At 39.4% G+C, this 13046-nt stretch overlaps 2 protein-coding genes across 3 annotated transcripts; both read right to left on the bottom strand.

The window, feature by feature from the left end:
• Positions 1–217: 217 nt before the first annotated feature.
• On the bottom strand, positions 218–2271 carry LOC147149747 (uncharacterized). Its single transcript, XM_086025661.1, has 3 exons — positions 1929–2271; positions 1012–1146; positions 218–691 (listed from the first exon to the last, which is right to left on the bottom strand). The coding sequence occupies exons 1-3, from the start codon at positions 2206–2208 to the stop codon at positions 621–623; spliced, it is 486 nt and encodes a 161-aa protein (XP_085881787.1). The 5' UTR covers positions 2209–2271; the 3' UTR covers positions 218–620.
• A 2511-nt stretch (positions 2272–4782) lies between these two features.
• LOC147149746 (CKLF-like MARVEL transmembrane domain-containing protein 3) lies at positions 4783–12162 on the bottom strand. 2 transcript variants are annotated; one of them, XM_086025660.1, is made up of 6 exons: positions 12144–12162; positions 11031–11159; positions 6849–7004; positions 6647–6742; positions 6398–6515; positions 4783–5407 (listed from the first exon to the last, which is right to left on the bottom strand). In XM_086025660.1, the coding sequence occupies exons 2-6, from the start codon at positions 11145–11147 to the stop codon at positions 5379–5381; spliced, it is 516 nt and encodes a 171-aa protein (XP_085881786.1). In that variant the 5' UTR covers positions 11148–11159; positions 12144–12162; the 3' UTR covers positions 4783–5378. The 2 variants fall into 2 exon arrangements, with proteins under 2 accessions (XP_085881786.1, XP_085881785.1); XM_086025659.1 differs by lacking the exon at positions 12144–12162 and adding an exon at positions 11574–11716.
• Between the last annotated feature and the right edge of the window lie 884 nt (positions 12163–13046).

Here is a 13046-nt window from a genome sequence, read left to right as displayed (position 1 = left end):
GTAATCATACTATCGATATCTTGAGAAACCGTTGACTTTAGTTTTTTCCAGGACAGGTTCTTTGCTGTCTGTGTAAAGAGTGCCGACCAGACAAGTAAAGAAAGCGCCGTTCTGAAGGTTCTGTCTTCTAGTGTCTCTTGATTCAATGTCACAGTAAAAATTATCACACCCATCGGGTCCTTGGGTGAAAACTCCAATAAGACAATTACAACTCATGTTAACGTTTAGCACAATGTATTTTATGTGATTTATTTAATTTAATTGCCTGGCTGCAGATTAATGCATTATCCATGGATAATTTATCCATTTTAACTACTGTTTTAAAATCGCTCTGAAACAGCTGGAGGGGTATATTAAATACAACAATTCAAATACCAGTACCAGATTGGGTGAAATATGTGAATATATAAATTAACAATATCTCCAAGACCAGGTTTGGTTACTGAACAATTTAACTTAACTTGTTTATTAAAGAACTCTTAATCATATAGAAAATAAATTGTGTTTTTCTAATGAGTGTATTTTGAATAACATGTTATATCAACATTAAACAAAATGTCATGTTTAAATTCAACAGAATTTTTTAGTGCAGCAGTTAGACTGAATGCCGTAGTCCATCTTCAGATGTAGATTTGGTCCATTTTAGTGCAACGTTGCTTTGCTGGAACATGTGCCTTTGTGACCAACATATCTGCCGGGAAATATAAATAACGTAAACATGAAAATGATGAAATCATTAGCATCTTCATTACAGTGAACCCCCGCTAATACTAATAATCATTCCCAAACCCACCTACTCACACATTTTTCAACAAACAAAATTACTTGTCAGCAAAGACGTTTTAAGGGTGATGTAAGATGCGTTCGAAATTGTATAAAAGTGTTTTGGGATCATAGTTTGGGGTATATTTACGGTTTAAACTACTGACATTGTATCACTATTTGCTTGGTCACCAACCCCTGTGAATAGCGAGGGTTCACCGTGTATTTTTTATTGCACAGAATCCTGACCTGCAGTTTGTTCATCATGTGTGGTCTTTAATGAATACTTTGGGAGAGCCCTCTTTTTTGGGCCAGGAGTGACTTCAGCAGGATACTTGTTACCAGAGTAGATTTCCGGTTCAATCTCCACAGTCTTCTCATACACTGTTTAAAAAACAATTAAGAGAAAAAATAAGTACTTTCACCTCTTCTCAACTCAGTCGCAAGCCGAGCCAAGTGTGCAGTCTTCGAGTCATATGGAGTAGTGTGAGCGTTTAGCCATATTGCTAGTTTCTTACCTTCTACCACTCAATGAACACATACAGTACTTTTACATACGAGGTAAATTTTTGCTGGTCACTGTTTCTCTTGTTAGGGATGAGTTAGCTGACATGTTTTCCAGCTGGGAAACGTTACAGGTGGTCTGCCAGCACGGCTGTGCTTTTTTTAATTGCAATTACAGAAGAATGCTTTTGTTATGAGTTATTGTGTGCATACCTGTTTTATAAGGCTTAATGCTGTGCGTGTATACACGTTTTGTTTTGTTTTTTTCAGCAAGATATGAAGCCTGCAACAAGATGTGAAGCCTGCAACACTCCCGAACGGTAACTGGACATCTGTCAGCACCCCTAAATTTCTTATTTTAAAATCGCCTCTTGATGGGATTATAATCAGTACAGTGTATAAAATTAAAAATTCGACTTTTTTCCCCCACTCAATAAATGGTAACCTGATTAATTCCAAATAATAACAACCTTATTAAAGTAGGCCTATATATCGAGTAAAACTAGTATTTCCTAAAATGGACGTCATGTACCTTGTTAGCTACAAAGCTAGCTGAGTATATGTGACGTCCGAACGGTCAAGAATAATTTTTACCACAAATAATTTTATTTTATTTTATTTTATACACCGTTAATGAATGCTTTAAAGAGGTGTTCGCATACCCTTAGTGATAGAGGAAGACTTCTTGCCCCAAGAGGACTCGTGGTAGAACGCAGCGATGTGGCCCACTGGATTTTTCTCCCACTGCAACCTGCCGGGCAGCGGCGTCTCTGTCTTGAAAATGAAGTTCCAGCGCTGGGTGTCCTCCTGGCTAATTTGCTGGAGCTTCAGTTCTAAGTCTCGGTTTACATGGTCGTGGTTCACGGTGCCAAACAAACACTTGCGTACCAACTTTGTAGGAACGACTGGCGTGTTCATCTTCGCTGTGGTCGGGGAAGACATGGCACAAAGTTCCCGCTTGAACGCGATGAGTTGGGGAGCTGCACGGCAATTAAGTCTTCGCAAAGCACGCGATTGGCTGATGCATTTACGTCATAGCGAAGTACCTTCAGCCAATCAGTATGCTAACAACATCCACCAATTTAGATGTTTTATTTGATTTGAAAAAAATAATAATAACAATACATTTGATTTGTAATTTGCAATGCTTTACTGTACATTCGATATGTAAAACAAACAAACACATATGATTATCTAACACTCACATTTTTTTAAATGCCACCTGTATTTTATGATCACTGAAGAGTCTATTTTCAGAATCTCCCAAGTAACAATCTAAAGTATGGAAATAGCTATGGCAATTGTCCCTGTTTTCTTAGTCATGGATTAATATGTGGCCAAAAGGTTTATTTGGCATCTAGTTTTTGATATCACCACAAACTTGTTGACCCACACTACTCATCACCACTGATATATGATATAACATTATTCGCATCACGTGCATCGACTACACTCTTATCCCAAATTAAGTGACTTTAGTAGAAATTAAAGTGGAAACCGACTGTATCAGAGCGAATTCAGCCAAAAATGTTCTTTGCAGTAGGTTCTATGTGCCCTAACTAGTCTAAACGTGGTACTCTGATTAATATTGCGTTTGTCGAATAAGAATTGAGCAGGAAAATCCACCCATTTCTCCAGAGGTTGCCATTTTATCCTATACTGTCACCTGCTGTTGACTGAAATTGACATCAAAGTGCCCACGGGCTCAGCTTGCGAACTGTCACGTCTCACCTGTTTTCTGGCTTTTTTTTTTTTTTTTTAGCCTTTCTTGCGCCTATTGACCAAAATGAGCGGTTTTGATGACTTCTAAAGCGTTTGTAAGTCCTTTTAAAATGAAGTGAATCCCTGCCTGTAAAGGTTAAAGGTAAAGAAAATTCAGTGACCAAGTCAAAAAGCCCCCAGGCAAACGAGTCCAAACTTGTATAAGAAGGAACTGCTGTCACAATCACTGCAGACCTCAAACACAGTAACAGCTGTTATGCAGTTGCTCGTTTTTTTTGTTTTTTTTTGTGGAACCTGATTAGGGAACACCTAAAACGTGGAGACGTCATCATCTAAATGGATTCTTCTGCCACGACATTTCATCAATGGAACTGATTTGTTAATCAAAGAAGCAACATTTTCAGCAGATTCTGACCTCATCTGACACCCACATTAAAATTTTACAAGGTCCCGGAATGTCACTTAACCTCCCTATGCAACTGAACGCGCCATTTTCAAATGGGATGTTACTGTTCTATGACCTGTGTATAAAACGAAGATGGAAACAAGTTCTGAAGCGCTTCACAGATCTCTCCAAGAAAAAACAAGTGCACTTATCTGAAACCCAGTGAAGAACCCACTGAAGTGAAGTAAAATGGCACACTAAGTAGATGGCATCACAATGACGACTTCTTTGTACTCAGTGTGTAGAGTCAGTTGGACGATTTTCCAAGCCCAAAAAAAAAGAAGTAAAAAAAGAGTAGTGCACAATGTGACAGATCAATGAAAACAAAGCAACTTTTAGTGTGTTTTTTTATTTTTTATTATTATTATTTAAAAAAATAACAGTTGGTTGCCGCAAGACATTGAGTGATAAAATACAATAGAGATGGCCATGCAGTTAAGAAGATCTTTGCATTCTTTTAACTCTGAAGCCACAGTATCAAGTCATGGAAAACATTTCCAATCAAAGGCACTGCAGTGTATTGGTTGGAACTTGGAAGTACACGTTTCAAATGATCATCACATACATTTACTAATATTTCACAATTTACATTCCACAAATAAATTTAGCATGACCAAAAGGCCACAAGTGGCAATTTCTGTTGTCGAGTGTTGTTATGAATATATTCACCGTGGCGTTTTTGTGCCTCTTATTCCTCAGTAGTAGTAGTGGTAAAAGGGAGGACACACACACAGTACAAAAAAATAGAGCAACACATGGCACTGGCAATTGTAAAACACTAATAAGTGGCTGCACTTTACTGTTATCCAATATGTAAACATATTGAAAGAATCACATACAGTAGATTAATTCACATTCACACACACTCAAATGTGACATTTCGAGACAGAAACAGCAAAGCACAACAACCAGAGAAAGTGACACCAACGGTGTTGATGCAACAAATCCAAAATACACCCTTGTAAAGTTAATCATAAATGGTTGAAACCAGCCAACCTGAATCACATTTGTACATAGTCATTTGGTTGAACTCACATTTTAAAATCCACTTCTTCATTGACCACAGCTTCATACTTCATACATATTTTTTCAAGAATATGCTCTATTCAAGCCTACTAGTTGAAAGAAGGCATTCTGATAAATATTGCGTTTGTGGATTAAGAGTTAATCCACCCGTTTTTAGACATCTCAGGGGCGGCCATTTTGTCACGTCTGTCGACTGAAAATGACATCACAGCTACTCAGGGCTCAGGTAACGACCAATCACGGTTGACCTGCTTTCTGAAGCTGAGCCATGATTGGTCGTTATCTGAGCCCTGAGTAGTTATGATGTCATTTTCAGTCGACAGAAGTGACAAAATGCCCGCCCCCTGAGATGGCTAAAAAGGGGTGGATTTTGCTGCTTAACTCATATTCCCCAAACACAATATTAATCAGAATGCCGTGTTTCAACTAGTGGGCCTGCTGGGAACATATTCTTGAAAAAAAACATGTTTGGGTTGATTTCCACTTTCTTACAAATTCAGTTTAGACAAACATTGTAGTGTTTCTTTTACAAATTAAGAGTTCATTTAAAAAAAAAAAAAAGAAAAGCCATTCTTATTGCTATGATACAAATTTGGGGAAAAAAATGCAGATATAACGATGCTTTTAATAGAATAGAACAACTGGTAACTTCAAATGCTTAAAACGCCATTTAGCACTATACTCTACACTTTAATGCATCTCTACTCTTTGGTGTACGAAACAACAGATGAATTCGGACAGGTTCATCTCAGTACCACGTTTACCACGCCGAAATATCCCAATTGTGAAAGTTCAGCAACTTCCTCTTATCCACAGTACGAATGTACCCTTGCGAGGTGTCGCGCTGCAGCTGAGGCCTTGTCTCCTGCGGTAGAGCATCCAAATTGTTGGAATCGGTCACTTGCAGGACAGAACAATCTCAGTCCGAATCAGAGTCTGAAAATTCATCTGGAACAGAAAAACATCTCCATCAGGACGATTGGCACATCCCCGTGTGGACTTGTGTAACAATTTGTAAATAAGAAATACTAGACTGTATTCACACGAGTTAGAGGTGTAACCAAAATGAAAACCAGAGAGCTGTCTACGGGTGAGAAACTAGCTTTGGTGAAAATGAGAGAAGTTGGAAAGTCAATCTCAGCAACCCCGCTAATAGACAGGAGTGAAAGTCATAAACATGAACTAAAGTACAGCTACTGCACTGGAATATGCGTAGAATTTATTCGCAAGAAGTCAAGGCTGGAATTTGCCAAAAACGACAGAGCCGATTTTCAAAAATTGAAGAATGTTTTATGGACTGTCAAAGAGCTGGAAAATTGTAAAGCTTCTTGAAGAAAATGTTCTGCTCATGATCCCAAACATGCAAGTTCATCTGTGACACTCAGCAAATTGAAATCAGATGTCTTACAGACATTTTGTGTGCCAGAGATATATGTACTCAAATTGAAGATTTTTGTTTTTTTGTTTTTAATGTCTCTCTAAAGCATCTTTGAGTATTTTTAGGGTTCGAAATACAATTATTTGCATAGTAAATTAAGTTTACATGTTAAAAGGGGATTTATGTTGATTCTGACAAAAAGGGTCTGCGGTATTTACATTTCTTCAGATTAAACTGTTTATAATAATTATAAACTGTCTTTATGGCACAAGGATCGACGTGAGTATGGTAATCTGGTGAGTTTTTTTTTTTCTTTCTCTTTAGACACCTCATTTTATTCTAATTTTTTTGTCACATTGTTTCAATTTTGAGGTAAACTTTGGAACTGAACCCAGATGTACGTTTTTGTTTTCTTTGACACAGTTAAGGCAACATGCTAAGGCCTCATAAAATAGGAAGCTACCATTTTGATGAGCGCTCTACAAATAAAAGCGTATTCCCATGCGGCAGTATCATTTTTGACGGACGAATTTGGGATGATGGTGTTTGTGGACCGTTACCTTGCTGTCTGGAAGGCTCCTCAGTGGTCTCTCCACCCTGCTTCAGGAAATTGGCGAGCTCGTTAAAAATGAGATAAAAATCTAAAGCAAATGCAATGGTAGCGATGAAGCCAAAAACCTGTGAGAAGAAACTGCAGGTCAAATGAAAGACTTGCAAATTGCAATAGAAAAAAAACAACAAAAAAACAGGTGTGGGGAAAGATAACTTAATGACGCTGAATGGCAGAAGCGGTCAGCTGTCAAATTTACCCCGGCGGCTTTGGAGGAACCGTCCACATATTTGGATACTGCAATTATGGAAATGATGAAAAAGATGATGGCAGCAGTCACGCATCTCATAAAATCCTTGAATGGGGAAAAGAGGAAACACACGTATTAGCAGGGAAAGCACACACCACAATGCCACTTTCGTGTATGAGCATGTAACTATGAAGCGGCTCGTTCCTTTTACCATAAGAGGCCATAGGAAGCCTTTAAACCTCTCGTTGAATTTAGTCGAGTAGGCGAAGAGCAGGAAGAGAGCAGCCAGGAACTCCAGCAGCGGGACTGTCACGAAGGCGGCCGCCGTGGACGCGGCGAAGCACACAAAGTCGACGAAGGACAGCGCCTGCGGTCATACGGAGATGTTCACGCACGCTTTCAGAAACAAAAATCCCTCTCTGAGTGGATAAATCTCAGCCTCATCTGTCGATTTTTTTTTCTTCTAAACTTCTCCCCTTCGGAGGTTTGTTTATTTATGAAGTGTGTCACTTCCCACATAGAGTCTGTTTATTTCCTGACATGGATCGCTATCTTTTAGGCTTCCACCACCTTGTTTTGTCTCTTTTTCTTTCATCAACACTCAGTTTATACCATCTATCGGAACGCCAAGGTCCATATGTACAGTACACAAGGAGACATCTGGCAAGCAGATCCGGTTGATGGCTAGTAGTAATTCACAACATTACTTGGGCTGAGTACACGCAGGCTTGATTGTTTCTAAGCGCCCCCTTTCGTAGCAAAGGCGCTTCCCCAAGAGTGGACCTTATCCACCCACGGCTCCAGGCCTACTTCCTGTAAGGAGATACAGCAGCTGCGAACAGACAATGTTTATTCACTCTTACACTAAATCTCTCCTGCTGTCACTCCCGGGCACAAACACTCACTTGTCCAAACGCAAAACATAAAAGCCCCTCTGCTGAACAGACATGTAGTACATCTCTCAAGGCAAAATGACAAACAAAATACACATTGGCAGACATTCTGTGATGGAGTCAAATGTAACAACACAGAGAACACTGTGAATTAGTGGAAAAGAGGCATTCAGTATTTGTATTAATGAATGCGTATAGCGTACATTTTTTTTTTTGTTACGGCAGCATGGTGGTTGGCATGTTGTCTGCCTTTGAGGTCCGGGTAAAAAAAATGTCAGATGTGTTGAGTTTGTTCTCACTATGCTTGCAGCAGTCCAAAAATATGTTAGGTTAACTGAAGACTAAATTGTCCATTATCGTGAATGTGTCGCGAAACATTGGCCCATTTGTGCTAAAAATCCTCGATGACTCATTTTAAAAACTTTTTAATTCAAGGAATCAGTAATATAACTAAGTTACTTTTAAAATTAAGCAATCCGCAAAGTAACTGAGTTACTTTTTCAAGGTAACTGTGGCAATGCTGCTAATACCGCATTCTGGTGCAACAAGTAATCGCTAATGCTAACAAGGCACCTAAAGTGGAAATCAAACCAAACATGTTTTTTTCAAGAATATGTTCCCAGCAGGCCCACTAGTTGAAACACGGCATTCTGATTAATATTGCGTTTGTGGAATATGAGTTAAGCAACAAAATCCACCCGTTTTTAGCCATCTCTGTGGGCGGCCATTTTGTCAATTCTGTCGACTGAAAATGACATCGCGACTGCTCAGGTAACAACCAATCACGGCTGAGCTGTTTTCTGAAGCTGAGCTGTGATTGTTTAACTCATATTCCACAAACACAATATTCATCAGAATGCCGTGAATTCAACTAGTTGGAATGCTGAGTACATATTCTTGAAAAAAAACATGTTTGGTTGTTTTCCTCTTTAAGCAGCAAAATCCACCTGTTTTTCGCCATGTCAGGCCATTTTGTCACTTCTGTAAACTGAAAATGACATCACAGTTGCTCAGCGTTCAGGTAACAACCAATCATGGTTCAACTGTTTTCTGAAGCTGAGGCATGTAATGTCATTTTCAGTCGACAGCAAGTGACAAAATGGCCGCCCCCCTGAGATTGGACAAAAACGGGTGGATTTTACTGCTTAACTCATATTCCACAAACACAATATCAATCAGAATTCTATGTTTAGACTAGTACATAGAACATATTCTTGTAAAGAAAATTTGGGTTGTTGACTTCCCCTTTTAAAGTACTCTGGATAAAACACTTGACTTGTCACTTGAGGACAAGTTGATGTTTTTGTTGTATAAATTACATACACTTCTCTGAGCAAAATGCACTCTTACATCATGATAATGGACAAACAGATTGTACTTAAAAGGTATGGAATGAGTGAGCAGGTACTAAAAGGTTGTAAAACTAGCTGTGAGCGCAACGATGAGTCACAAACATAATGGGCCAAATAGAGTTCTCCCGTTCCATGTTCACACCAAAAAAGGACTGTTTCTAACATCATTTTATTTTCAACTAAATTGTTATGCACTGCAGGAGTAGTTGTTTGATACAGGCGGAATAATAATGCGCATTTAGCAGGCTAGGAGTCCGACTAATATGCATTGTAAGATGAGGTGCTCGCTTTATGGTGCACGTTTTTCAGATTTTTATACTGCATGCCATGCAATACAGTTGGAAGCCATTCAAATATAGGTGCCGCAAGGAGTTAAAGGCAGTCAATCCAAACATTTTTTTCCCCCCAGAATATGTTCTATGCAGGTCCACTAATTGAAATACGGAATTGTGATTAATATTGCGTTTGTGAAATAGGCTATATGTTAAGCAGCAAAACGCAACCACTTTTAGCCATCTCCGGGGGCGGCCATTTTGTCACTTCTGTCGACTAAAGATGACATCGAAGTTGCTCAGGGCTCATTTAACGACCAATCACGGCTCACCTGTTTTCTGAAACTGAGCCATGATTGGTTGTTAAATGGGCCCTGAGCAACTTCGATGTCACCTTCAGTTGACAGAAGTGACAAAATGGCCGACCTGTGAGCTAGCTAAAAACGGGTGGATTTGTCATATTCCACAAACGAAATATTAATCAGAATGCCGTGATTTATTCAGGCAAGATCTAAAATAATGACTTCCATTGACGCAGCCGTAGAGTGTAAATAAATGTTTTTTAAGTTGATTGGTAGTTTCATCTTGGACATTACATCTCATAGTTCTGTCCGGTCTCTTCTGTTCGAACAACCTAAACAATTTGTCAAGCGCATGGACTGGAGTTAATCAGTTACATTTTGGAGTTAGTTTCCATCCCATGTTTCCTACTCCCCAACACCCAAAGTGTCCTGGCAGAGCGCTGGGTGCAAGAGACTCGGTTGTGGATGTCGGGTCATGCACTCAGTGAGCACGCTGCCCCAGGCTACACGTTGTGGAATGGAAGTGTGTGACTGTGAGGAAGAGAATGACCGCTCTGTGACCATGGCTCAACATTAGCTGAAAGTCACATGACACCAGTGTGATTACAGCAAAAAAAAAAAAAAAAAAAGAAAAAAAAAAGGCCCTTCCTTTCCACAAGCACATGATACTGCTGATGTTGCATGTGTGCTCTGGGTTTAAGTACAGACTATGTGGACGTGGTATTGCGCAATGTTGAAAGACTAGCTTGCATTAAAAGTACAAGTGACATTACTTCATTCATCCATTCGTCCATCATAAACTGGAAACTGAGTATGTCATAGCCGAGGACACAATTGGCATTGCTCGCCATGCACCTGGAGTTGTCCAACATGCAAATGATGAATTATGCCATGGTTCGATGATTTGGGATATACAGTATCATACCTAGAGATGGCTGATCCAGCCCAACCCCCCCCCCCCCCGCCTTGTGCATCATCATTGACTTCTGACCTCACAAATGATCTCTGTAATCATGGAGAAAGAATTCTGAGAATGTGCAAGTCTTTCAAGTGCAAAGGTGGGACCAACTTCATTCCTTGTGATGGTGGCGATTTCTCAATGCTTTTGTTCTTAGTGTTTCATGATGCCGAGCACTGGAGTGCGACCAACAAGTTCCTTGAAAGTTTTAACACACTTTGCCAATAAAGATGGTCCTAATTCAGATAGCGGAGTGTGTCTTTTTTTAAGGTTACTTTGATGCCAAGTGTTTTGTTTTAGAGATGAATCAGGAAAGAGTGACGCAATACTGAAAGCATCCTTCAGTCTGATAAAATTCAGCAGGGAGCACAATGGCGAGTTGGAGTCACTGTTGTGTTTTGGCATATTGACCAATGAAAATCTTCGGCGCACCAAAGAAGCATTTAGCAAAGGTTTGAAAGATGCGAATAAAAAGTGTCTGGTCTTACCGTCACTAAAGGAAAACCCCCACTGACTGACCTACATTGAAATAGACACGTTAAAAGTTGAGTTGTAGTTGCGTTAAACCGCGTGGCGATGGACACATCTCCTGGAAATGTTAAGAAAACTTTCCTACCACTTCAGCGATGAGCAGCATTCCTTTCCTAGAGGAGGCGAACTCTCTGCTGGGGAGGACCGACTGCAGAACGCTGCGGCTCGGTTGTCTCGAGTCGGGAGCTTCTATGTCTCCCATGGCGGACACAAGCTAACACGGAGAGGGAAGAGAAAGGCTAAAAGTAGTGAAGACGAGCTTCGGTTGCGATGAGGTTCGCACAAAAAAAGCAATGGACGAGGCTCCTCTGAGGTGGAAGCGGAAACAATGACAGCGCGGAAGCAACATCTGTTTGACCAGATGTGAGGCGGGTGGGGGGACAACCCCCCCACAATACTCACGCACGCGCGCGCACACACACGCACACGCATAGCCATCCTAGGATGGGAATGTTTAGTATTGATGCCGGATAACTTAGGAGAGGCGTGGCTTTTCAGATAGTATTAATAGTATGTATTTTTCGATGAAAGTAGAACACATCTATGTATCTGTAGAACAACATTTCTATTAGATAAAATAACAATTAAAAGTAAGCACACTATAGTGCGATATGTATTTTTCCTGTACCTTCTTTCTAGTATATTTCCATTCTTTCTCTGGAGTCTGTTTTTACATTTTGGCTTGGTGAAGGTGCTCTTCTGGAAAAGTGCATGGCTAACAGTCCATAGTGTAGCAGCCCACTCAACAGGAAACCAAATATGTGCAGCTGGAGAATGGTAGCTCAGAATATATGCTCATCTGGGTGTGTATACTTGTAGACACTGACTAGCCGGAAGGTACAATGTTTTGAGATCAATTACAAGAGCGTTTCCAAGATAAACTATTAATTTGTAGCGTTAATTTAACAATGTTTATTATTGTGGTTGTAGTGATGCAATTAGAAAGTTGAACGCTCCAGGTATATTCTGATCTGGGCCAAGAATATTAACTGTCTGTATCAAATTCCTAACTATAGTTCTTTTTCAAATGCATGAATAGGCTGACTTGGTTTAATAAATGAAAAAAATAATCCTTAAAGATTAAGTCAACTCCCAGAAATGCTTTACAATATTATGTTCTATGCAGCCCCACTAGTCTAACCTTGATATTTTGATTAATATTGTGTTTGTGGAATACAAATTAAACAGCAAAACCCACCTGTTTTTGTCCACCTCAGGGAGCGACCAGAACAGTCTTTTGGGTTAGTTTAGGAAAATTCATCTAACTTCAGAGCGAACATGAGATTTAGCATATCATGCTGTCAAATTTGACCCATACAGTAAGTGTTCAGGAAAACGAGACAAGAACATACTTTCACTTGTCCTGGCCCATTGGTTAGGTTGAGATTGACTTGCACATGGTTGAGGATAAAGAGGAAGTAGTCATCTGACCCTTCCACCGTTTTTTTTTAGTCATGCATGTTATATTTAAAACCTCTCTGCAAACTAAGCGTTTAAGATGGTTTATAAGGTTCATCAGCACTCAACACTCTACACTGAGAAATTTTAAAACTATCTCCAAGTGGATCAGATGCTAAAATGCCACATTTTTAGAAAAGTATCGTTTGTAACTGGTTATTGGTGTTGTCACAGTTTAATCCTCTGTCATGATGGCGGGGGCTCATTTATAAAGCGCAGCTCTTTCTTCAAATCAGCTGCAATTTCATTTGAGCCAATTAAGGAAATGACCACGGACATGCAGATGCATCTCAACAAATTGAACTTCGGAGACTACCGTAATATTTTTCTGTTCTATTCAATAAGTGAAACTCATGTTTTATGGATCCATTAAACACAGGAGCATACAGTTTGAAGGACAATTGCTCATTTCTATTTTGATTATTTTTCATTGTCTGCAAGTTAACAAATAAAATAAAATAAATCAAACCATAAAATATTTCCCTCTATGTAATGAATCTATGTAAGTTTTATTTTTTGAATTGATAAACTGGAATGAATTTTGTTTCCCACAATAGTCCAAATTATTAAGATGCATCTGTACAACATGATGAAGGCAAGAAGCAAATTCAACAAACACATTTATATCTCAATACTTGAATGG

The sequence above is a fragment of the Filicampus tigris genome, chromosome 3 (genome assembly GCF_054856515.1).
Source record: "Filicampus tigris isolate MCC_2025a chromosome 3, RoL_Ftig_1.0, whole genome shotgun sequence".
In the NCBI taxonomy this organism is placed as follows: Eukaryota; Metazoa; Chordata; class Actinopteri; order Syngnathiformes; family Syngnathidae; genus Filicampus; species Filicampus tigris.
The sequence above is the reverse complement of the archived record's forward strand: the minus strand, read 5'-3'. Positions and strand labels throughout refer to the sequence as shown.

Excerpts from the sequence above, each read along its gene's own strand:
- LOC147149747 (XM_086025661.1), bottom strand. The coding sequence starts at position 2,208 with ATGTCTTCCCCGACCACAGCGAAGATGAACACGCCAGTCGTTCCTACA. Across the intron at positions 1,147-1,928 it reads GTCTTCCTCTATCACTAAGG|TGTATGAGAAGACTGTGGAG; the intron begins GTATGCGAACAC and ends TTTTTTAAACAG. Across the intron at positions 692-1,011 it reads ACATGATGAACAAACTGCAG|ATATGTTGGTCACAAAGGCA; the intron begins GTCAGGATTCTG and ends ATTTCCCGGCAG.
- LOC147149746 (XM_086025660.1), bottom strand. The coding sequence starts at position 11,147 with ATGGGAGACATAGAAGCTCCCGACTCGAGACAACCGAGCCGCAGCGTT. Across the intron at positions 7,005-11,030 it reads TGCTGCTCATCGCTGAAGTG|GCGCTGTCCTTCGTCGACTT; the intron begins GTAGGAAAGTTT and ends GTATGACCGCAG. Across the intron at positions 5,408-6,397 it reads GGAGCCTTCCAGACAGCAAG|ATGAATTTTCAGACTCTGAT; the intron begins GTAACGGTCCAC and ends TTTCTGTTCCAG.